Source organism: Ambystoma mexicanum, chromosome 1p, assembly GCF_040938575.1.
Source record: "Ambystoma mexicanum isolate Mex_15411 chromosome 1p, UKY_AmexF1_1, whole genome shotgun sequence".
NCBI classification, from domain to species: Eukaryota; Metazoa; Chordata; class Amphibia; order Caudata; family Ambystomatidae; genus Ambystoma; species Ambystoma mexicanum.
This window is the reverse complement of record NC_090921.1, coordinates 263092185-263115098: the sequence shown is the minus strand read 5'-3', so window position 1 is coordinate 263115098 and position 22914 is coordinate 263092185. Positions and strand designations below refer to the sequence as shown.

The window sequence follows — 22914 nt, the reverse complement described above, 5'->3', positions numbered from 1 at the left end:
GGAATTATTTTTTTTTTATTTTATTTATACATTTGTATGAGCGCACTAAGCCTGTGGGCATCAAGGTGCTAGTTGCAAGGTTCATTCTGGTCTGACCAGAGCAGGGTGTTGTGACTTGAGTGTCGTGTAGGCAGAAGAGGCCTCCGTCCCCAAATGCCGCACAGAGAGAACCTAAAGCCACTCTCTGTGCAGCTGTTGAGGCCACAGGTGAAGATGCTCAAGTCCGGGACCGCGAACCTCTGGGACCCCACGCTGCTGCAAGAAAATGCGGATTAAGTACCAAGCAAGAAACAGTAACCACAGTGTTTAGGAAAAACGGAAAGGTCTTACCAATCAGGGTCAAGGAAGAGGTAGTGAACCTAGAGGAGAGGTCCGGGACCCACGTGGACTGAAGTACCCCAAGAGGAGTAGTCCTCAGTTGTTCGCCTGTTAGCAGGAGCTGTGGAGCTATGAGGCAAGAAGTCCAAAGAGCCAAGGTGCAAAAGGGTGATCCAGGAGGCAGTCCAATAACAGTCCGTGGTCAAGAGCCGTATATCACTGTGCAAACAAATCCAAAGGGGTAAATCCAAGAAGAGTCCAGTAGAGCAAGCCAGGTCGATTCCGTGAGCGATCCAAAGGTGATCCAAAGGTACGTAACGCCAAACAGGATGCAGAGCACAGCTGTGAAGCAACGAGTACCTGGGTTTCCGGGTTTAAGTACTCGCGCTTCTGGTCATGTGATGCGCGGCTGGGTCACGTGATCGGGCAAGAGCGTCACGTGACCTTACAGTCCCGCGACGCAGAAGCTCAGTGCTAGCCCTTCGCGATCCTAGGCGCCAAGGTAATTGCCAATGAAGAAATGGCCGTAGCCTGACAGCCGTCCTGTTGCGGACCGGGCACAGGTGCGCTCGCAAGGCATGTGAGAGTCCACGTGAGTCCTGGAGAAGGGGGGAAGAGAGGGAAGGGCGAGAAGGGGGATGGGGGAGTGCCTTGGGGACCACATGATGAGGGATCGTGACACAGGGTAAAGTCAGGAGCTTAGACAGGGGCAGGCCTTGAGAGAAGAGCAGTGTCTTGAGGTTTCTGCAGAACGTACAATAAGATTGCTCCAACCTTAATTTAAGGGGTAGCAAGTTCCATGACTTGCTGGCGATGACAGGGAATCTAAACCCTTCCGCTCTGCAATGTCTAAATTTCACGGTGACAAGTTGGTGATAGAGCGTGGACCAGGTGGGTCTCATAGATTGGGCTTTTTTGAAATTTTCAGACAGGTAGACGGGGACCGCATTGGAGAGGCATTTGTGAGTGATGGCCAGGGTTTTGAACAAAATGCGTTCTCGAATTCGTAGCCAGTGAGCCTACAAAATGTGTTCTCGTCTTAGGATGTTGAAGGCAGCTCTGAGTGCATTGTTTTGAATGAGCTGTAGTTTCTTAATATTGAGAGCAGAGGTGCCTGCAAAGAGGGCGTTACAGTAGTCCAACCTTGATCTGATGAGTGCTCTGGCTATGGTGAGGCAGCTGTCTGTGTAGAGAAAGAGTCTGCAGGCATTGATTAGCTTTGTGGTGTGTGCCGCGGACGAGGCAAAGGCATTGACTTGCCTGGTCAGGGATAGGGTGGCGTGAAGGTACACATCTAAAGGTTTTACAGAGCTAGATACTGGGATGGGAATGCCACCGACGACGAAGGAGCTATAGGCCAAGTCTAGTTTGTTGAGGAGTGCTTGAGTGCCGATAATCAAAATCTCTGTTTTCTCAGCATTAAGACAAAGGAGGTGTGCAGCCATCCAGGCCTAGATGAAGTAGGATACTGTGTGCAGAGTGGCTGAGTCATTGGTATAGTTTACAGATAGAGGCAGTAGAATCTATGTATCATCAGCATAGTTAGTGTAGGAAATTCCTAGAATATCCATGAGGTTGGATAAGGGTTTTGTAAAAATGTTGTAGAGAGTTGGGGAGACAGGTACTCCATAAGTGACGGGCGAGGGGGGTGCTGAGGCGTTATCCACAAACACTCTTGTGGATCTGTCTGCCAAGAAAGATGCAATCCAAGAGATGGCTTCCTGTGAGAAGTGTGCAGTCGAGGCAATGTGCTGACATAGGATTTGGTGATCAACAAGGTCAAATGTGTTAGATGGGTCTAGCAATAGTAGGAGGGCTGGTTTGGCTGCATCTTTGATTTCATCTAGTTGGTTTTTAACGTTCAATAACCAGGGCGGAAGCCAGATTAACCCAGGCCTAGGATATTGTTGGATTCCAGGAAAGGTTGGATCTGCAGATAGGCTGCCCGCTCCATGATTTTGAGGAGGAATGGTATGATAGTGATAAGATGGTAGTTTGTTGATATGGAGGGGTCAAGAGTAGGTTTTTTTAGTAATGGGAGGACCCAGGCTCCCTTCAGATTGATTGGGACAGAGCAGGAGGTGAATGAGGCATTAATGAGAGAGATGATTAAGGGGGCGAGAGCGTCAGTGCAGTCTTTGATGTCAGAGGCAGGGAATTTACATTTCCATTTTTTTCAGTCAGGTTAAAAGAGAATACACAAACTAACATAGAATTGAATAGTGCATTAGTATTCATCCAAATGAACATTGATGATTTCTTTTTTTATGCATCTTAAAATACAAATAATTTAGACAAATAGTAACTATTTCAAAAGTACATTTTATATTGCCCAGAAACTGCCATCAGTGATTACATGCTTCATTTGCTGCCAGACGTCTCATTAATAGTATATGTACTAGCTGGATTACAAGTATGATACTGTAAGGACTCTTTTTATGGAATATTTTTACTTTTCTACTACTTGAATTATTACAGAGAAATACTCCTGATGTAATCCTCTACCATAACAATTGCACTCCACAAACTGGGACACACAATAGGCTGTTTTTACCCTGAACATTCTCTTTTATTTAAAATAATTAACAGAGAAATTAAAGGTGGTCCCCGAACTATCAATTCTGGGGAAGCTCACTGCAATATCTCACATATATATATATATTTTTAATTTTTTTAAATTTTATTCAGCAGGTCATTTGATTTACAAATCAAAATCCTTTAACCCTTCCCACCGTTTAGCAGTACTCTCATCGAGATCAACCCTCGTCGATAACCAATTTTAGTCTTTTTGCGGCTTGTTTGTTTGTTTTATTCATTTATTGTGCGCGCCAGACCCAGGGGTAGCAGGGCGCAATGGCAAGAGAGTGTGAAACTTACAAGGTTACATCATAGCACAGTGTACATTAGAAAATACAATAAGGTCACACAAATCATTACAGAATATACAAGTTCGAATATACAGGTTCGAGTAGGTCAATCAGAGTTACAGCTGTATAGAGTGAGGGTCTAGTGCAGGGGTCTGCAACCTTTGGCTCTTCAGATGTTTTGGACTACAGCTCCCAGCAGCCCTAGCCTGCATAGTCAATGAGAGGGATCATGGGAGTCGTAGTCCAAAACATCTGGTGACTCACAGGTTCCAGACCCCTGGTCTAGTGGTTAATACCAGTAGGAGGTAGGTAACACCGGTCAACTGAGGTCAGTCGAGGTAAGGAATTGAATGACTTTTTTCCTGAAACAAAGGTAGGGCAGGTCAGCTCTAAGGTCTTGTGGTAGTGAGTTCCAGGTTTTAGCAGCCTTTACCGTGAAGCTATTTCCTCCAATAGTAGTGAGTCTAAAGTTCGGTATTGTCAAGCAATTAGAATTGATAACTCTGGTTGGTCTAAGAGATGTTCTCCTGTGGAATTTGTTAGTCAGGTAACTAAGGGCAGAGTTATTAAGGGCTTTATGGGTCAGGGATAGCATCTTGAGTTTTATTTTGTTCTCCGTGGTCAACCAGTTGTAATGGCTTCTGGCGGAAGAGATATGGGATCTTTTATTAATGCCTAGTGCTGCTCTCAAGGTATTATTTTGTAATGTTTGTAGTTTTTGGGTTATTTTCTTATTGGCTCCAGAGTATAGAGCATTACAATAATCAATTCTGGAGAGAATTAAGGCTCTGGCCAGGATTAGCCAACTCTTATTGGAAAGGAATGGTTTACCGGCTCTTAGCAGTTTGCATGTGTAGGCCGTGGAAGAGGCAAGGGATTTTAGCTGTTTGTCAAGTGATAGTGTAGAAAGTGATTACATGCTTCATTTGCTGCCAGACGTCTCATAAATAGTATATGTACTAGCTGGATTACAAGTATGATACTGTAAGGACTCTTTTTATGGAATATTTTTACTTTTCTACTACTTGAATTATTATAGAGAAATACTCCTGATTTAATCCTACATCAGGAGTATTTTTCAATCATTATTATCCTAGTCTCTGCTCCTCTTCTACGATCCTTCTAAATCCGATGCCTCCAATTTCTTAAAAATTATGATTACCAGCTTTACCAGGGCTATGTTGATTTTGGTTTTTCTCTCCTTCATTCAAAATTTTCCACCAGTCACTTAGACTTCTGGTTGAATAGCTTCTAAGAATGTCTCCTAAACACTGCTCATGTTCATTCCTTAAATCCCGACAACTTAGGGTAAGATGTTTCAAAGACTCTATTTCGCCCGGGAGTTTACCCAATCTACACCCTGTTCCTCTGGGCATGATGTTTCTTCTTTGGAGTATTTCTCCAGTTGGGAGAACATTAAGTCTATATCTCATCAGGACTGACCTAAAGTACCAGTTTTGGAACAATGTCAGGTATCCGGGTAGCTTGTTCAACTTCCGCGGCTGTGCCCAGAATTCCTCATAGTTCTTGTATTTCCCGTTATGGTCTTGATTTTCCATCCAGTCCCTTATATCCAACTTTTTTTTTGTTTTATCTGGGTTTTTTAGTAAGTCTTCCTCTGTTTCGTTCAAGTTTTTTAGCATTACTTGACAGCTTTCTTGCCATTCCGCTAACACTATGTTTGTTTGTTCGTTCAAAGCCTTTTTCAGAACGCTAAATCCTCCAGATACGTTCTCTTCCAAACATGTACGGTAGAACAACATTTTCTTCCAGTCAAATATGGCTTTCAGCGATGTTAGTGCCATCTCTCTCCATATTAGCTGAATTGGGACTGATTTGGGGAGTTGGAGTACTTTCCGCCAGAACAGACCCTCCAGGGTCGACCATATTTATGCTGGGAAAGAAGTTGACTTTTCTGCTCCATAGGTTAGTATTGGTACAGCCTTCATCGTGTAAAATCTTACCAAAGGTATTGTGGTAAACCTGCAGTATCTTTTAAGTAAGATTTTCACCTGTGCCGCTAAATTTATTGCTTTCCGTCCATCGATTCTTGAGGCTTCGCTATTGATGTTATTGATGCAGACTCCCAGATATATAAATGAGTTTACTTCCAGAATTTCCTTTCCTTTTAGGGTCCATTCTGTCTTTTTGTTTTTGCAGTTCTTCCTTCTTTGGGGGAACCTCATTATCCTCAATTTTTCTGGGTTAATTATCAAATTGTTGTCATCCACATAGGACTGCAATGTTGTTAGTTGTCGTTGCAGCCCTACTGGCATCTGATCTATCAAAACGATGTCGTCTGCATATAGCAGTCTCCTTATTAGTGACACTGCTACTTTTGGCGGAAAGCTGCGCGTAAGGATGAAAGCGTCTCCAATGTCTGAGGTGAATAGCTTGTAAAGTTCTGGCACCAGGGGACAACCTTGTTTCAACCCCCTGTTGATAGAGATTTGATCAGTTAATATTCCTGTTTTGTCCAGCCGTACACTGATACTTGTTTCCAGATAAAGATCTTTGATATTTTCCACCAGGACCTGCGGGCACTCCCACCTCTCAAGTTTGTCCCACAGTTTCTCTCTTTTTATCATATCAAAGGCCTTTGACAGGTCAACAAAGGTGATATAAACTTTCTGGTTTTTATTTCTGGTCGCTCTTTCTTTCAACAAATTAATCAGAAATATATTTAAGGTGGTTCCTCTTCCTTTAACGAACCCAGTCTGCCAGGGATCTCTCCTTCCATACTGCCTACACCATTCTGATAGAGCCTTCAGTAATACTGACGCAAATACCTTCCCTGCGGAGTCCAGGAGGGCAATTGGTCTATAGTTGTCGGGAGATGTTCTCAACCCTTTTTTAAAAATAGGGACAACCACCACTGTTTTCCAGGACTCCGGGATTTTTTCAGTTTGAAGCACATATTTAAAAAGCTGGTGCAGGAACCATGCCCATTCCGTTGTGTTACTTTTTAGTATAGCGTTTGTCATTGCATTTGCAATTTAACCCTTTAAGGTTCTCCCATCTTATGTTAAGTTTTATTCCTCTTCCTGATGTCAATATGTCATGCTTATAAGTGACAATCTTATTGTTGCTGATGTTTCTGCAAGTTAGTTTCATCAGGTTATGGTCACTGGCGATGGTTACGATCACTTCCAGCTTTAAGATTTCCATCGACAAATTACTCAATGTACATATGTAATCCAATACTTCGTTTCTTTGGGTCCCCTTCCATGTGGCTTGAGCCGGGACATCTCCTTGGATCATTCCATTTAGTATTATACAGTCCCTTGATTGTATAATTTCTCTCCACCTTACTCCTCTTTTTCCTTTTGCTGTTAATGACGCCAAGTCGTGTAATATGGGCAAATTATCTTTATCTATGCATGTACAATTTAGATCTCCCACCATTATGCAGAGTGGATCTATCCACTTTTCTCGCTGTTCATCCGATAGGCCTGCTATTTGTTCTGGGAAATTCTCATTGAGTTGGCTTGAAGGATTCCAATACAGGTTCAACAGGATCAGAACTCTTGGTTTGGCCGCTTTTATCTTATCCAGATGAATAACCACCATCTGAACGAAGGGGGATGGGTGCCTGATCTCCACCACCCTCCAATTTAAGTCATTTTTTATTGCGACCAAGAGGCCTGACAACGGACGACCTCTAATTCCTTTTGTCGCTGGATCTAGTATCACTAAATATCCTTCGAGCATTGGAGGTTGTTGTAACCAAGTTTCTTGTAAACATAAGAGTATATACATATACATATCTCACATAAATACAGGCAACCAGTCCACAGAAAAGAAGACACAACCTGCCTGCTGTTGACTCACACATGTTTGCATTCACAATAATAATAATAATAATTAGGCATTTATATAGCGCCACGAACCCTCAGGTATCTGAGCGCTGCTTATTATTACCCAAGGTGTGTGGTGCTCATTTATCGACCTCGGAAGGATGAAAGGCTGAGTTTGGCCCCGCCGGGATTTGAACCTGCGTTAACAGGCTCTGCACGGGTGGCAAAGCGAGTGCTCTACTCGCTGTGCCACTTGACCGGCTATTATGAAATGTATTTTTCATAATACCAATAACATACACACATATATTTATATCTTACGTTAAGACAATGGGCCTCATTACGGGTATGGAGGTAGCCATGCCACTGAAAACAGCATAGCTACCTCCATACCGTGTACCAGGTCCGGGTCCCGCAAAAGGGGACATACCAGGCCATTCCGACCTTGGAGGGCCCGGTAAATCCCTTTCGCGGGACCCGGACCCGGTACATCCCCATTCCCATTGAGCCCCTATAGGGGTCAATGAGAATGGGGATGATGATAATAACGGGCCCGTTAATGACGGGCCCGTTGTTGACATCCTGGACTGCTTGCGGGACCCGCTAAGGACGCCTGGTCTGACCAGGCATTCCTTAGCAGGTCCTGTAGAAGTCCTCATAATAGGGCAGCCCGTAATGAACGGTGCTGGTCCCGTACCGGTACCGTTCATTACGGGACCGCCAGGGTCCTAATGAGGACTAACGTTTCTATGGCTTTTCAGAAAATGACTTTTCTTAATAACTTGTGAACTATTACATGAACAATTCTGACAATATTCCAGAGTCAAATGTTTACTTTGATAGCGTTTTGAACAGCTTTTAACATAGGGTTATCCAATCTAAAAAACAATTGGGGCCCAAATATCTCAAAATTGGCTGCTTCGGTTTTACTAATGTTTTGCAGGTGCCTAGATTTTAGCGATGTTAATGATTGAAAAAGTATCTATAAATGATGCATTCACATAATGAATGCGCATATTTCATACAAACTGTACACAGAGGGTATGCATTTTAAAGTTCATACATAACACATTTAACAGTTTGTACAGCACATAATTAACATTTAAAAACTCACATCAAAGGCAAGTCTCAGTTGACTTAGATGTCAGTTTTAAGGTGATGGTAACATGCAAACAGTACACAGGGCGTATGTGTTTTACATTTCATACATTATACAATACACATAAAAACTCATATCAAAGACAAGTGATCGCTGACTTTGATTTCAGTGTTAGAGTGACACTCAATATGAAAATGTACACTTTGCGAAAATTTAATTTTGGCGGCATACAATGAAAGAGAAGAATGGAGGTCCAATTTATATTAAAACCCTACATGTACATTTGTTATATTAACTGTGAGAAACCTGTGGGTGTTCTCACTCCTATTCCCCATGGGTCCTCTGCGCAGGTGCCCAGGGAAAGACCATCACTTTTGGATCCTGACCCTAGGGTAGGACAAGCAAGGGAGGATCACCTGGGTGGGGGGTCTGTGGGGGCTGTGAGTGGGATACTCTTGGGAGAGATGTGGTATCCCCCTTTTCCTACTGATGACCAACCCAACCCTTTCCCCACCTTCATGGGGTATTTTGAGTCAACTCGCATGACTTCCCCATATATGACTACTAACAGTACTGGGACGAGGAAGAGGCAACCGAGAGTAATGAAGACAAGGTGCTTCTACCACTCTGGTATTGGGACGTGGAAGAGGCCTGATGAGAGTAGTAGAGGACAGGCATTGACCCCTACTCTTTAAGGTCCCCTTAATGATGGTCAGGCAGGGCTCATTGTACATTCACACCTGCAGCTTTTTAAAGGGCTGCAGGTGTATACAAGGCCCAATTCAATGATACCAAAGGAAGAAGCAGTGGTGAGAGACGCAGTAGCGTTGATGGAGGAGCAGCAGCAGAGAAGCCAAGAGAAGCGGCAGGGAATTGTATGTGCGGGACACGCCAGAGGTTCAAATGTGTACAGCCTGGGAGCTGGGGCTCCGTGGAACCGAGTGAACATTGAAAGGGGAGCCGTGCCTGGAGGCTGCCCTTTTTCTTGGTGTTCGCAGCGCTTGTTCTCCTGTAGTCAGAAGCTGACCCAGGAGTGCCTGATGGGCAGAAGATGGAGCCCTGAGACAGCGGACCAAAGGCTGAGAGATCTGCGCTGCAGGACGCTGAAAGAAGCAACCAATGACTTTCTATGAGAAAGGAAACCTGGTATGCGAGTGTTTGAAGTTTCGCGGAGGATTGCTTTGTATAGGAGTGGTTGCATGCATGATAAACCATGTTTTCAAAGTTCTCCGATGGTAATCCTCATTAACCTTTGAATACATGAGAAAACATTGTAGTGGAGTGGTTGCGTGTACATGAAAACACATTTTTTCGAAAGTCTCCGAGTGCTGGGCACCTTACAAAGGCAATTTAAAAAGACTTATAACAAGGAAATAAAATGAATTAAACCTTTTTCAATTGATACGAAAGTCTCTGTGTGCTGGGCACGTTCTTCTACATTCTACAATGATATATAACCTTGAGGTGAATTGAATGAAGTTCTTTAACACTTATTGAATTCCAAACAAAATGAAAAGCGTACCAAACATATCTCCATACATATTAAATACCCTACTGACAGAAAACTGTTATCTATGAAGATCATAAATGAAGTTTCACAATTGAAATGAATCCACTTTGTAATAAGCTCCAAACTGAATGCATTTTTAAATACAAGTAAAATGTATATATATATATTGAATCTACAAGTAAACAAATGAACAGAACTTCAGCAATACAAGTGAACTAAATCTGTATTGGACTCCAGGGTAAATGGAACTTTGGAGATCAACTTTAACAAATGAATAAACTCCAATTTTCAGTCAAGATATTCTTGCACAAAGACCAACCATATCCAGAGGGTACGTATTTGGCGCAGACCTTTAAGAAACCTGAAAAATGTTCTTATACATTAAAAGTGAATCTTGGGGAAGGGAACCCTGAGGTCTAACCTGCTTATTGACTTGAGGAAGGAGCCTCAATATATTTTGTGTTTGGAACTATGTTTTAAAACTTGGGGAAGGGAACCCTGAGTGTTGTTATCTCTATATCATTCTGAACTTAAGGCGATCCTGAGACTTTTATTAGAACTGCTTTATACTTGGGGAAGGGAGCTGAAAGAAAGCTGAGAGTTGGACAGAGCTCGGAACCTTTTATTGAACACTGTTTTATTGGTTTCTGACATCCCTACACATTAATGGGCCACATTACGAGCTTGCCGGTCTGGATACAACGGTACCGGTAAGCTTGCCAGCTCTATAGGGCTCAAATGGAGAAGAATTTTTTCCGGCGCCCAGGAATGGGCAAATACTGGGTCCGGCAAGGCCGTAATAACCCGGTAATTGGCCATTCCTGGGTGCTGGAAAAAATGCAACTCCGGCGGCAGCTGTGCCTATATTACAGGCGCGGCTACCGCCAGGGTCGTAATGAGTCCCATGGCATAGATTAGTTGTGAGGGCAAGAATAGGTTTTGGACACAGATTCCTAAGTTGAACTCTTGGACTTTCCTTAGTTTTGGTTTGGTAGGGAAATCCCATGTTAATAAAGCTGTATTGTTAATTCAGAATCTGTTGACTGTTTATTACTCCACAATGCCTTCACATAATATTGTGTATATAAACACTACTTATGTGCTCCTATGGCACGTGCACATAAAACACACATGCTTACTACACATAACACGTAGATGTATGATTAGTGCTCTCACATGCACCTAGAACACATGCACCTATGACACATGCACCTTTGACGTGCACCTATGACAGATGCACCTATGACAGATGCACCTACAACATGTGCACCTACGACATCTGCACCTGTGACACATGATCCTACGAATCATGCTCTTACGACACATGCTCGTACCACAGACACTCTTACGACAGATGTTTACAGTGCATTCTTACGACACATGCTGTAATGACACATAGTCCTACGGCACATGCTCCTACTATGACACTTGCTCCTACACACATGCTGCAATAAGATGCGCTCCTACATCACACACTCCTATATTACATGTTTCAATGAAAAACACACCTACTGCACACACGCCTACTAAACATAACATGTGGATGTACAACATATGCTCTTTCAACACATGTTCCAACCACACACTCTTACGGTGCACACTTACCACACACTCTTATGAAATGCACTCTTATAACACGTGCTCCTACAACACATGCTCCTACAGCATGCGCTATACTGAAATGCACTCCTCCGACACACATGCTTACAATCAGAAGTGTGAGGGGTCAGAAATGTGAGTCGGACAACTTTTGGATGATTTCTCAAAATGTGCCATTTTATTAAATCAAAAGTTTCATCAAACGCCTCACTATCCCTATACTGACAAGGATTTCCCTGCCTTTCCAAACTAAAGGAAAACACTCTAACATATCTGCCCCTCACACTTAGACATAAAATACACAAAGAAAATATATGGTAATTCACAATAGCATCAATAATGATATTCTCTGTCTTTCCTGATAACCTGGGTGAATTCTTCCCCAGGTTTCAACTTCAATGTTGAACAAGAAAAGAAAGGAATAAGGAAATCTGAGTTTGTAGCACAGTCTAATCCGGCTGTAACACTGCCTTAAATTAGTTCTTGACTCTGTGAGAAACCTAGGAGTATTCTCCCAGTTAGACCCAGAGAATCCTCTATTCGGGTTGTCGGGGCACAGCCATTGCCTTTGGATCCAGACCCTGGGGGTGGACCGATGCAGGAGGATCACCCGGGCTCATTCACATGAGAATACCCTAGGCGAGACATGGTATCGTCCTCTCACCCATTATCCACAACCATACAACCCCTCTGTCTTTTGGGGGTATTTTCAACCACACAATCTCCTCCCACCCATTTTCGCATAATACTGCGAAGAAGAGGAGGCAACCTGGAGAGGTGAGGATTACCAGTGAAAGCCCCACTAAGACACAGAAGACAGACTACAAGCAGGCTGTCCCCTTAATGAAGTCAGGCAAGGTCAGGCATAGCCAACCCTAACCACACCTTCTACCCATTAACCTCACACCAGTGTATAAATGGAGGCTGCTGAGAGAGTAAGGTCAGATGCAGTTGGGAGAGCAAGAGGGAGGCTGCAAGGCTGAGACCGTGCAGAGGAGCCCTCTTCAAATCCCAAACACCAAAAGAAAGCTGGGAAGATTGTCTGGAGCTGAGAATCCAGGAGAATGGGAGCTGTCAGGTGAATCCAGAGAACAGTGTGCAGTGACGCTGACCCAATGAGAAGGAAGGGTTGCAGCGTGTCACAGGAGCCGTGGCTCCTACGTGTTGATTTCAGGCAGCCAGAACCTTGCTTTTGAGTTCCGGACAATTGCTTGTTCCCTCGGGGCCAGTGCCAACCGCAAGGATGTAGAGGGGCAGGTGGTGAGACCCTGACCTCATCCCCATGGCAACGGACGGAACCTCTGACCTTGCAATGCTGCCTGGTGAGTCTAATCAAACGTGAGAGTGAGAGAGACTCGGGCAAGTAGGTGGGAAGTGGATCGCATAAGGGAAGGCACTAAGTAAAGCGGGCAAGTAGCCTGAACCCAAAAAGGAAGGTGAAAGTGATACCTGAAGGACCTGAGCCCGGATGAGGGCGACCCAAGTTGAAAGTGATACCTGAAAGATAATAAGAGCCAAAGTAACAGAGTGACCCTGTGTGAGTTAACACAATATTGGAGTCTCTGTAAAATGAAAGTGAAGACCCTGAAGTGAAGGGAAGTGATGAGAACATTGAAACGCAAGCAAAGCTAAAAGCCAAAACAGGGAAATCACTAAGTGGAGGAAAAGTGAACAGAATCCCCAAGAAGGCTTGATTGAAACTGAACTGAATATAAAGAAATACAAATACCAGAATGCAGTTGTGTCAGATTGGTCATGTATGGGATTAAAGCAAAGCCATATAGTTTTGCAAGTCTCCGACAGTAAAAAAAAAAGTGAATCTGAAAGTAAGAAGGCTGGGGAAGGATACTCCGGTTAAATTGTGTTAAAACAGCTGAGGCGGATCCGGGGTGAACAGAGACACCTGGAATTAAACATTGTGTTAAAGAGTTAGTCTGAGCCTGACAGAGGGAGATCAGCTGAGAGCTTTATGGTAAAAGCTAATTTGAGTAAAAAAGTTAATTGGTCCGAGTCCAGTGGAGGGAGACTAATTGAACAGTGTGTTAAAGTGGATCTAAGCCTGGCAGAGGGGAATCCGAGGTGAATAGTGAATTGCCTGAGAAATTGAGTACTTGTGAAGTCCTCAGAAGAAAAGAACGTATTGTTTGTTTGTCGCATCAAGCCCTCTGAAGAAAGAAACTTTGAGAGGCAAAGAGACTTGGGCACAGAAGGCCCCGATGCCAATGATTGAACTGTATCCTAGTGCTAGAAAAACCAGAGACTGTGCTAAGCTTGAGTGTACTGCCTTGTCCCATGCTGAAAATGTGGAGACGGGAGGCCAACGGCCTGAGCATCCTGACATATAATTTTCTTGAACACTTCTTTCTTCTCGTATAACTGTTCCCCACACTATTTGCATTTAGAGGTAAGGCTTGGCAATGGGCTTATTAGCGTAGGCCCTTGTATTTTGACAAGACACCACTAGGACTGCGTTATTATTTTTTGATGGTCGTAGCTTAGCTTGCTTCCATCTATAGATTTAGGATTAGATAGGTATTTTTCCAACCCTTTTTGAAGTTCAATGAACACCCTTGAACTGTGGTCACTCGTGTCTGTCTTCCTGTTTATACCATGCCTTCCTTACAGCTCCTTCAATGTACGAAGGTAAAGTTCTCTTAACAAAAGTTCAAACATCTGAAAAACCTTTGCTGGAATAAAGACTTTCCACTTCAATGTTATTTCCAGCCAGGATGCTTTATCACAACTTCCAGTTATTCAAGAAGAAATACCACAGGTCTTTGTTAAGTTAACATGAGCACATCCTCTGATAATGTTAATGTACCACAGTCCTTTAGTAGTACTTCTTAAGTTTGTCTTCATAATTTACAATCTGTATCTGTGGATGACTTCACAGCACTAATACTTTCTTTTTAGCAACTCTCAGCTTCAAGTAACTTCTGCAAGATCTTACCGTGAGGGTCTACTCCTCTGCCTCACAGTATTCCACGTTCACTTATGCTACTGAAGTACCAGATCTACTGATAACCACATACACCACCACAGCTTCAGTAGCGTGTGAAACACATACAGCTTCAGTACTTTTTAACACTGATACAGCTTTGGTATTTAATAACTTAAGTTGGCAAGACACTCTTCCTCTGAATATTACCTTTTCAGAGGGTTAGCCTCTTTGCCACTCTTATCTGTCTGCAACAAGGAGAATCCCAAATTGTCTTTAGGATACACATCTCTCTTATTCCTATTGGATTTGGCAATACAGGATGTGTCTGCTTCAAAGAACAAGTTCAAGAAGCTTTGTTGCCACTCTCTTGGCTTCAAGCATTGTTTGAACACACTTAGCTTGGGCAATTCTGGTGTTCTATTTGGCTCACAGTAATATTTAAACCATTCTTTGGCTCTGGGAAAGGTTGCTTTCAGTCTTAATTGGGGAAGCGTTTTGTTTACTCTTGGCTTGGGCAATGCTTGCTCTTTCCAACTTGTAATAACAACTTTCACACACTTAGCGCCTATTATAACAATGGTTTGACTGCTTCAGTAAGGATTCAGAAGTTACTCTTTCTTCCAAAATCGTAATTAGGCACACGCAACCACTTCTTTATATGTTTTTATAAGATTAAAGTTCAACAATAGATTTCACTGCGTTTCTGGCTTACGCAAATGAAAGAAAGAATGTCTTTCTATACACCGGTGCTACAATTCTCAAGTTCCATTGTTAAACCATTAGCGATCGGTTAAACATCACTTTGCTCAGATGTGAGTGAGTGTTTTACTGGATACTGTTGCCGGCCGTGCTTGCACAAGGAATCAGAACACTCGGTTAAACTGACCGGCTTCTGTGTTCCTTTCTTCAAGTGCTGCAGCACTTCTACAACTTCTGGCTTCACTTTCCTCGAATGTTGCACATCTTCTATGACTTCTGGCTTCACTTGGGACCCACACCCTTCCTTGATGTAGGGGTCACTAGTCCGGTCATTGAATTGAGGAGCCTCTCTCGCTCCTGAGATTCACGGCTTCACAGCGACTTCTGGCCACTGTCTCCTGCAAAATGCCTGCTGCGCAATCTCTGCAATTAGGTTCACCTGGTGAAAAGCAGTCACATTTTTACGCTTTCCATTGCATAAACTCTGCAAAACAGAGTTTAGGGGAACACAGCTTTCACAGGACAGGCAGCTGGAATCTGCTTGGTCAAAGCTGTGACATCCCTTCGGTTCTCCCTCTTCTGTCTGGACTGCCAACACTGTGCCACCTTCTTTCTGCTTCTGCTACTACTGCAAGCACGTCAGTCAAAGTTCCAGTGCCTTTTAATTGCCTGCACCTGAGGGGGCCTTTTAAGCCTCTTAGCCGCCCTCAGGTGTGGGTTGATAGGCTTGATTGCCTGACCTCTACTGTTGCATTGCTCTTCGGCCCTCTTCCTCGTCCCAGTACTTCTGGGATTATGGAACTTGTAGTCCCCAACAACAGTAGGGCTTGTTGGCAACTTCTTATTTGTAAGGGTATTTTTATTTCCGTTAAAAGCATTTAGGAATACATTATCAGATTGCACTGGTAAAGAGTAAGGCAGTTTATTTAAGCTAATGTTTATATATTCCTTTTCACTGCACATTTGGGATTAAGGGAGATTTTTATCATTAGGGATTTCAAATGGCTTTTCCTGTCTTGGGCCCAACAATACCATGTCTCATCCCTCGGGATCTTCTCACCAGCCTGGCCCTTGTCTCCTCCTAAGTGATCCCCCCGCAGTACACCACCCCCAAGGTCAGGATCAGGAAGCCTCCGCCTTTCCATGGCCGCCTGGGAGGAGATTCTTGGCTGGGTTTTAGTGAGGTATCCACAGGATTCATCACAGAAGACACAAGGAGGGTGAGGACATTCATGCACTAGAGAGACTGCTCTGTTGTCAGAGATATAGATCACCTCCAGTGCAGGAGGAACAGAGTGAGGGATTGGTGGAAGTGAATGCAGGTGGTCAAGATGATTGAAATACACCCAGTTAAACCCAGTTTTCCCTCACTGGATTGACTGTGAAAGCTGAGTGCAAGCACTATACCTCTAACAACTTTTGTAGATCTTCAGACTTTGTGGTTTTGGTTTCTGATTTTATAATTAATCCTTAGTCTTCATATTGCAGGCTTTCCATGAAGTGCCATGGAATGATGAATGAGTCAATGAAAAAACACCTGCAGTCTCTCGCCGTCTCCCATGGGGTGGTATTCTTCTTCGGCATGGGTAAGAGGTGTTTCCACCTGTCTGTCGTCACTTCAGCAGTAGTCCCAGGGAAGTCACTGGAGAATTGAGTGACAATGTTAAACCGTGGCTGGGGGCTGTGCCCAGAGTCATATCTAAATAGACCCTCTGAGGCTACTACTTATGTAATATAAAATAATAATTGAATGAGAAGAGGATCCATTTTCGCAGGTCACACTTCCAAGGCCAGTCCGTTGACCTAGCTCCATATCCATTTAATTTCCCTAGTAGGTACTCCCATGTGCAACCCATTGTAATAGGACATGCCACCATGTAAAATGCCTTGCCATGAATGATGGCTTCATATCAAGCCATTGTATGGACCTTTTTCCCCATGTACATCTTTTCATACCTCCATGTCCATAGTCACAGGCCATGCATTCATATCAATCTTTTTTGATGGGACTCTCCTTCCTGGTGCTACTACCATTGTCATTGGCCATACCCACAGTCCAATCACTTGTCATAACATTTGCCCTAAAGTCCAATACATTTTGGTTGGGCCTGCTTCCATTCAGATGACACCACTGTCGTAGGCTGTCAGTAAGACTCCATGGCCAATTCATTGAAGTCGTGCCTCAAAAGAAACCTTTTCTCAAAGGCTACACCCTGATGGAAATAGTTTTGTCAAAGACTGTGCTTCATGTGCATTCCATCGTGCCTTTCTACGCCCCAGGTCCAACCCTTATTATAAGTCCCATTTCCATGCTGAATCCATTGTCTGAGACTACAGCTCAATGTCCGTTCCATCATCACAAGGCACTCCTTTGTGTCTAATCTGTTGCACAGGCCACAACTCCTTGTTCTGTTCATATGCTACCATGTTGTAGTCATAAAATCCCCTAAACTCCTGTGTTATGCTTATGGTCTCAGAGAGAGTGGATGGCTGTAGTAGGAGACCTGTATCCGGCATGACTCTTTAAGGCAAAAGGACTCCTGCATTTGAGCTCTGCCACATTTTCTGCTGCCATGTTCTAGGGCCAGATTATAAACCTATTTTTTGACTAAGAGAGATAGTGATTGGTTGTTTCAGTGTCAGTTGAAAACACAGATTATTTTATCAATTGGAAATATAAGCCACAATCTTCTGATATCAGCTGACATGTGTCCATGCGTAGGTGGGCACATTCTGCCTTATGAGAAGTCCCCTCATTGTTTATAATTTTGTTGTTGCCCCACTATAACTGCTATAGAATATTCTGGTGCTGTCCCCTCCAGCACGCAACCCTCTGATTGGTTGAACAGGGATGGGATGATAAACTGTTGCGGTTCTCTCCACAGGGATCGTCTTTGCGGTGGTGTTCTTCTACCTCTTGTTCACCTCTCTGTGGCTGATCCCGGTCCTGTACTACCTGTGGGTGCTGATTGACAGAGACACGCCAGAGCGAGGTGAGGCAAGCACAGGATTGCTTCATGCAGGATGCAAATTGGGGGCTCAGAACCCCATCACCAGAGCCACCCCAACCTTAAAAAAAATTGTTTTTAAAGCGAAAATGTATCTCGCTCTACGACATTATGGTACGATTGCCAATCATGGAGTAATGATAGCTGTTTATAGTTTATCAGGGAAAATGTCTGCTTTAGGAGACGAGTCTGTAATGTGAAATGATATGTTCAATGCATTTGCAGATCGTTCTTTAACCATGCTTGTTAGTTTTAGATCATGGGCATAACATGTTGTTTTTAACCTTTTTATCACATTGCAAAATGATTCCGATGTTGGGAGAAGAACATATTCCCAGGTTAAATTTGGATATTTTCTGTCAACACGATCGGAATCCTAAATGATCCTGATGTTGTGTTGCCAAGGAATTCCACTGGAGGTTCCATGATATGATCTGATGTGGCATTTATAATAGTCCTATACACAAGTGCTTCAAGGCGCGACGAGGCAAGGGAGGGGGGACAGAGGGAAGACCCACAAAGATCCTACTAGGGCAGGTGACATTGAGATCGTACAAGTGCAGGGGAGGGGGGAAGGGGACAAGTGCGGGGGTGAAGGGGCAGTGCTTTACATAGGATAGCAGTAAAATAAATATAGACAATGAATAAAAGGGCGGCCAAGTGGTGGCAAGTGCAAGGGTAAGTGCAGACATCAGGTGTCAAGTGCTAATAGGGGCAGAAGGATACTGAAAAACAGTGCCCAAGTGCCAGGGTTGCCAGGGGGGCAGTGCAGGTGTGCAACTGGCGGGGAGGGGACATGGGCACGAGATCCGAGGGTAACCAGGTAACCAGTGCAGTTTCAGATTCAGCCAGGAGATCAGCAGGGGAGAGGAGAAGCGAATGCAGAAGCAAAGAGGAAGGTCTTGAGGTGCTTCCAGAACCAGAGATGGATCGCCTCAAGTTTCAGAGAGGCAGGGAGGCTGTTCCAGAGGGAGGCCCACACAGAAGAAAGACAGGGGACAGAATGGGCCTTCGCAAAACTCTGCAGGTTACAGAATGGCGTAGGGATCAGTAGGGGCTATCTGCATGAATTTCTCTCTGTTGGCGAGGCAAGAGCTGAACCACTGCATGACTGATCTGTCCAAGCCCATGAACGTTGTGAGAATATTGAGGATGGCCACATGGTCAACGGTAGCGAAGGCGGCAGAGAAGTACAGTGGGACGACAAACGGCAGTCCCGTTTGTCCTAGATGTATAGATCGTCAACAATAACTTAGATGATGGCGCTGCCTGCGTTGTATTGTGGTCATAAACCCGATGTTTGGTCCTGTAGGATGTTGTGATGAGTGATCCTTTTGTTCAACTGGTTTAGCAACAGTCTTCTCAATCACTTTAACATGTAGTGGTAGATGCATAATGGGGCTATAGTTGGCCAGTGGATACATCTAAAAAGCAAGAAAGTGAGGTCCAACTTCACATTTCTAATTATAACAGCTTATATTATATGTGCAAAGCATTTGGTGATCACATGAATCAGTGCTGCAAAAAACAGATAACAAATGTATATGTAACTGCGGGAAGACATCCACCAGTACATACCGTTCCACGTGAAGATTGTAGACATTTCTCTAAAAGTCATTATATCTACTTTTTGCACCATAACTGGGTGCTGCTTTACACTGAAAGACCAGTTTCATGAGCTTTGCTACTTCAAACTTTGTATGTATCATGTGGGATACAGGTTTGAGTTTACAATGGTATGTGAACGTATAGTCAATTTAGGATTTGATCACTGTTGGTATCTTTGTGGAAAAGGGTTTGAAATATGAATTATTATACAATTACTCTCTTTGTATGAATTAGGAATTTTCCATGATTCCTGGCTCCACTTCATGTCACATATGTTTATTTCTCTCCCAACGTATTTCTTGACATGCATGTGAAAAAAGTATGCACGCAGGGTTGATTAATATTATGCATTTTTGTGTTGTTAGTTTCTAGATATTGCCTTGACCTGTGTGTCAGAAATTAATTTGCCATTATATCTGCATGTCAGTGAAAAAGAAACCATACTAAACTGAATTGTGTTTTGCTCAAAACCATCAAGGTCCTTTATTGAAACTCTGCAGTAGTCATCACTAACAGGGTGTAACCAGGACTGGTGGAGGTCTTCCCATAGTTCTATATGCTCTAATACCCAAGGTCATCCGGTTGAAATGTGGGTTTCTTCAGCAGTGGTCTCTCCCATTTTCAAAGCATCTGGAAGGTGCATTGTGTGAGAGATGCATTAGTGGTGTTAAGAAGTAGTTGCTGGGTAGATTGACTCCTGGGCAGGTCGTGGTCTACTATGGAGATGTTAGTTGTGTTGTTGATGGATGCTTTTGTGATGAAATCTATGATTTTGTTGGGAAATGCCTTGTTGAATTTGAGTGGTGGGTAGATCAGTTGGAAGATTGCTGTCTGAGATTTGGTGGGTGAGAAATGGTGGGTGGGGAGTTCCATGGATCCCGGTCTCATGTGCACCTGGAGGGTACCTGTCCATGAGATGTTGTGGATAATATTGAGCCTTGCACCAGTTTTCCCAATGTAGTTCTAGTGTTGGATGGGGTAGTCTGTGGGTAAGGACATCCAGTATGTGTGTGTAGGTGGAGGGGTGCCATATGTCTGGTATAGAGTAGTTCTGGGTTATAAATAATGAAGAGTTCAGCACTATCTGTGTGACAAATTGGATTCTGCCTCACAGGAGTACAAGGAAGAGTAGGGGTAAAATGGCCCACTCAGCCCTCACACGTCTACAAACCAAAACACAATGGAGGTCATTACAACCTTGGTGCTAAGTACACCAACTTTACCACCATGGTGTAAACTATGTTTACACCATGGTGGATGGCGGATTTACCGCCCCATTCCAAGGTGAGTGGGGCGGTAAATCCCCATTTCCCATTTTCCCTTCCCCATTCCCATTTTTGCCCCATAGGGCATAATGGGAGTGGGGAAGGCGCTAATTACGCCACCGTAAATTACGGTGGCGTAATTAGCATCATGGCGGATTAGCGCCATGGATTTTAACGCCTGCTAAAAGCAGGCGTTAAAATCAGAATCAGGCATTAAGGGTTAACGGTGGCGTTAACCCTTAACGCCTGAGTTGTAATGAGGGCCAATGCAATCATAAAATTAACGCAGGTCCAATCAAGAGATATACCTCCTTTGCCTTTCGTGGTAATGCGGGCTGAGGCCAGGCTATACTCTTAAGAGGGGTACGAAGGTGAACTAGTTGTGACACAAAAAACATAGTATCACAGTTCAAAATAAAGTCCAATCAGGTTTATATAAAAATATATAAAAACTTTAATAAAACACACCATCTCCAAGTAGAAGGATTACTGTACAGAATCCCACCAAAAAAGAAAGAACAGAGAAGATGCAACAGACTGGAGAAAGTAGCACTTTGAGTGTAGTTTCAGGGCTGGTAGGTAAAACGGATATTGGGTCGAAAACAGGCACAATCGGGACCTAAACAGTTAGGTTAGTTACGTGCAACACCTTTCCTACCCCCAAAATCCATCCAGGTTCTAAACCTTTCCTACCCCCAGAATACAGCTAATTTCAACACATTTTCTATCCCCAAAATACAGTTAAGTTCAACACATTTCCTGCCCCCAAGAATACAGCTCAGTTCAACACATTTTCCACTCCCAATGCTTGAAAAAACCTAGATTCAAAAGGTGTGCAGGGCCTAAAATGCAGCCACAGTCACAATGTGAACAATGTGAATGCACCTAAATTCAGATCTTACACTGGCTACTTTAGTGGAAGGATGAACCCAATTCACACATTCAACGCAGTGGAAGTGCCTCTAGATTCAAAACACACAGTAGTGGGGAAAATGCACTCAGACTCCAATACACAGCAGTGGGAAAAATGCACCCAGATTCAAGACTCACAGCAGTGTGAAAAATGCACCCAGTTTCAAAACTCACAGCAGTGGGGAAAATTCACCTAGATTCAAAATACTCAGCATTGGGGAAAAAACACCCAGATTCAAAACTCACAGCATCCGGGGAAATGCACCCAGATTCAAAATACACAATAGTGGGAAAAATGCACCTAGATTCAAGACCCACCGCAGTGGGGAAAATGCTCCTAGATTCGACTCACAGTAGTGGGGATAATGCACCTAGATTCAGAACAAACAGTGAGCCAATGGGCAGAATGTAAACCAGTACAGTGGTGTAAATGCAATGTAAGAGTGGTAGGGTTTTAATTGGGCACAGCAATGGCTCTGTTTACCGCCTGTACCAACCTTACCTTAGTTGGCACTGTAGGTTGGTCCTTCAGTTGTCCTAGGGTGAACAAGGAGATGAGCTGCCCAGAAAGGAGCTGCCTTTTTCCTCTGGCCCTTAGCCTGCTGCCCGGGCAAAGTGGCACTGAGAGGCCCTCTAAAATGCAGCTGTACCGGTCAGGTGTGGGATCATTGACTAATGAGAACAAAATGGGTGGGTACGGGTAGTGGGGAGGGAGGGTCAGAGAATGGATGAAGGTGGATGGGAGGGGCAGAGGAAAGCAGGTAGAGATGGCCCCCAGGACAAAGCCAAAGAGACACCTGACTATCTAAGCCAATTGCTAAGGGGTTGGATGGGGAAAGGAAAGAAGGTGAAACAAACAAAGGACTACAGCACAAAGGTAGAGCACTCTAGATGCAGACCAGCTCTAAAAGCGGAGTGGCAGTCAAAGGAAAACTCAAACTAAACTTCACAGAAAAACACTAATCAGGCCCAAAAATGGATTGCAAAATACACACGTCTCTCCAAAGGCACCAAAAACCAAGCCAAAAAACGGATTGCAATCAAAGTAAAACACTTCACAAAGCACCAGCCAAGCTCTAAGACTGCTTACCAATTGGTTCTCACGCAGGATGGCTACAGGGTATGCTTCTTCGATACCTGTGCCCACAACAGCTGCCTGCTGTGTGTCTGTCTCTAGGAGAGGCGGTTACTGGTCCTCAGAAAGAGAATTATTTGTGATATAATTTTCCATTGTAGCCAAATATATTTGCTTTACTCAAGTTCAACAAGGTGATGCGTATCCACAAATAAA

The 22914-nt window shown here is 43.7% G+C and overlaps 1 protein-coding gene across 1 annotated transcript in view; it reads left to right on the top strand.

The window, feature by feature from the left end:
* LOC138568793 (diacylglycerol O-acyltransferase 2-like) overlaps positions 1–22914 on the top strand; it is a 414612-nt gene that overhangs the window by 182030 nt on the left and 209668 nt on the right. The window contains exons 2-3 of the mRNA XM_069646568.1: positions 16319–16416; positions 17716–17823. Of these exons, the coding sequence (XP_069502669.1) occupies positions 16326–16416; positions 17716–17823 (199 nt within the window). The 5' untranslated portion in view covers positions 16319–16325. The remainder of the gene's footprint in view (positions 1–16318; positions 16417–17715; positions 17824–22914) is intronic.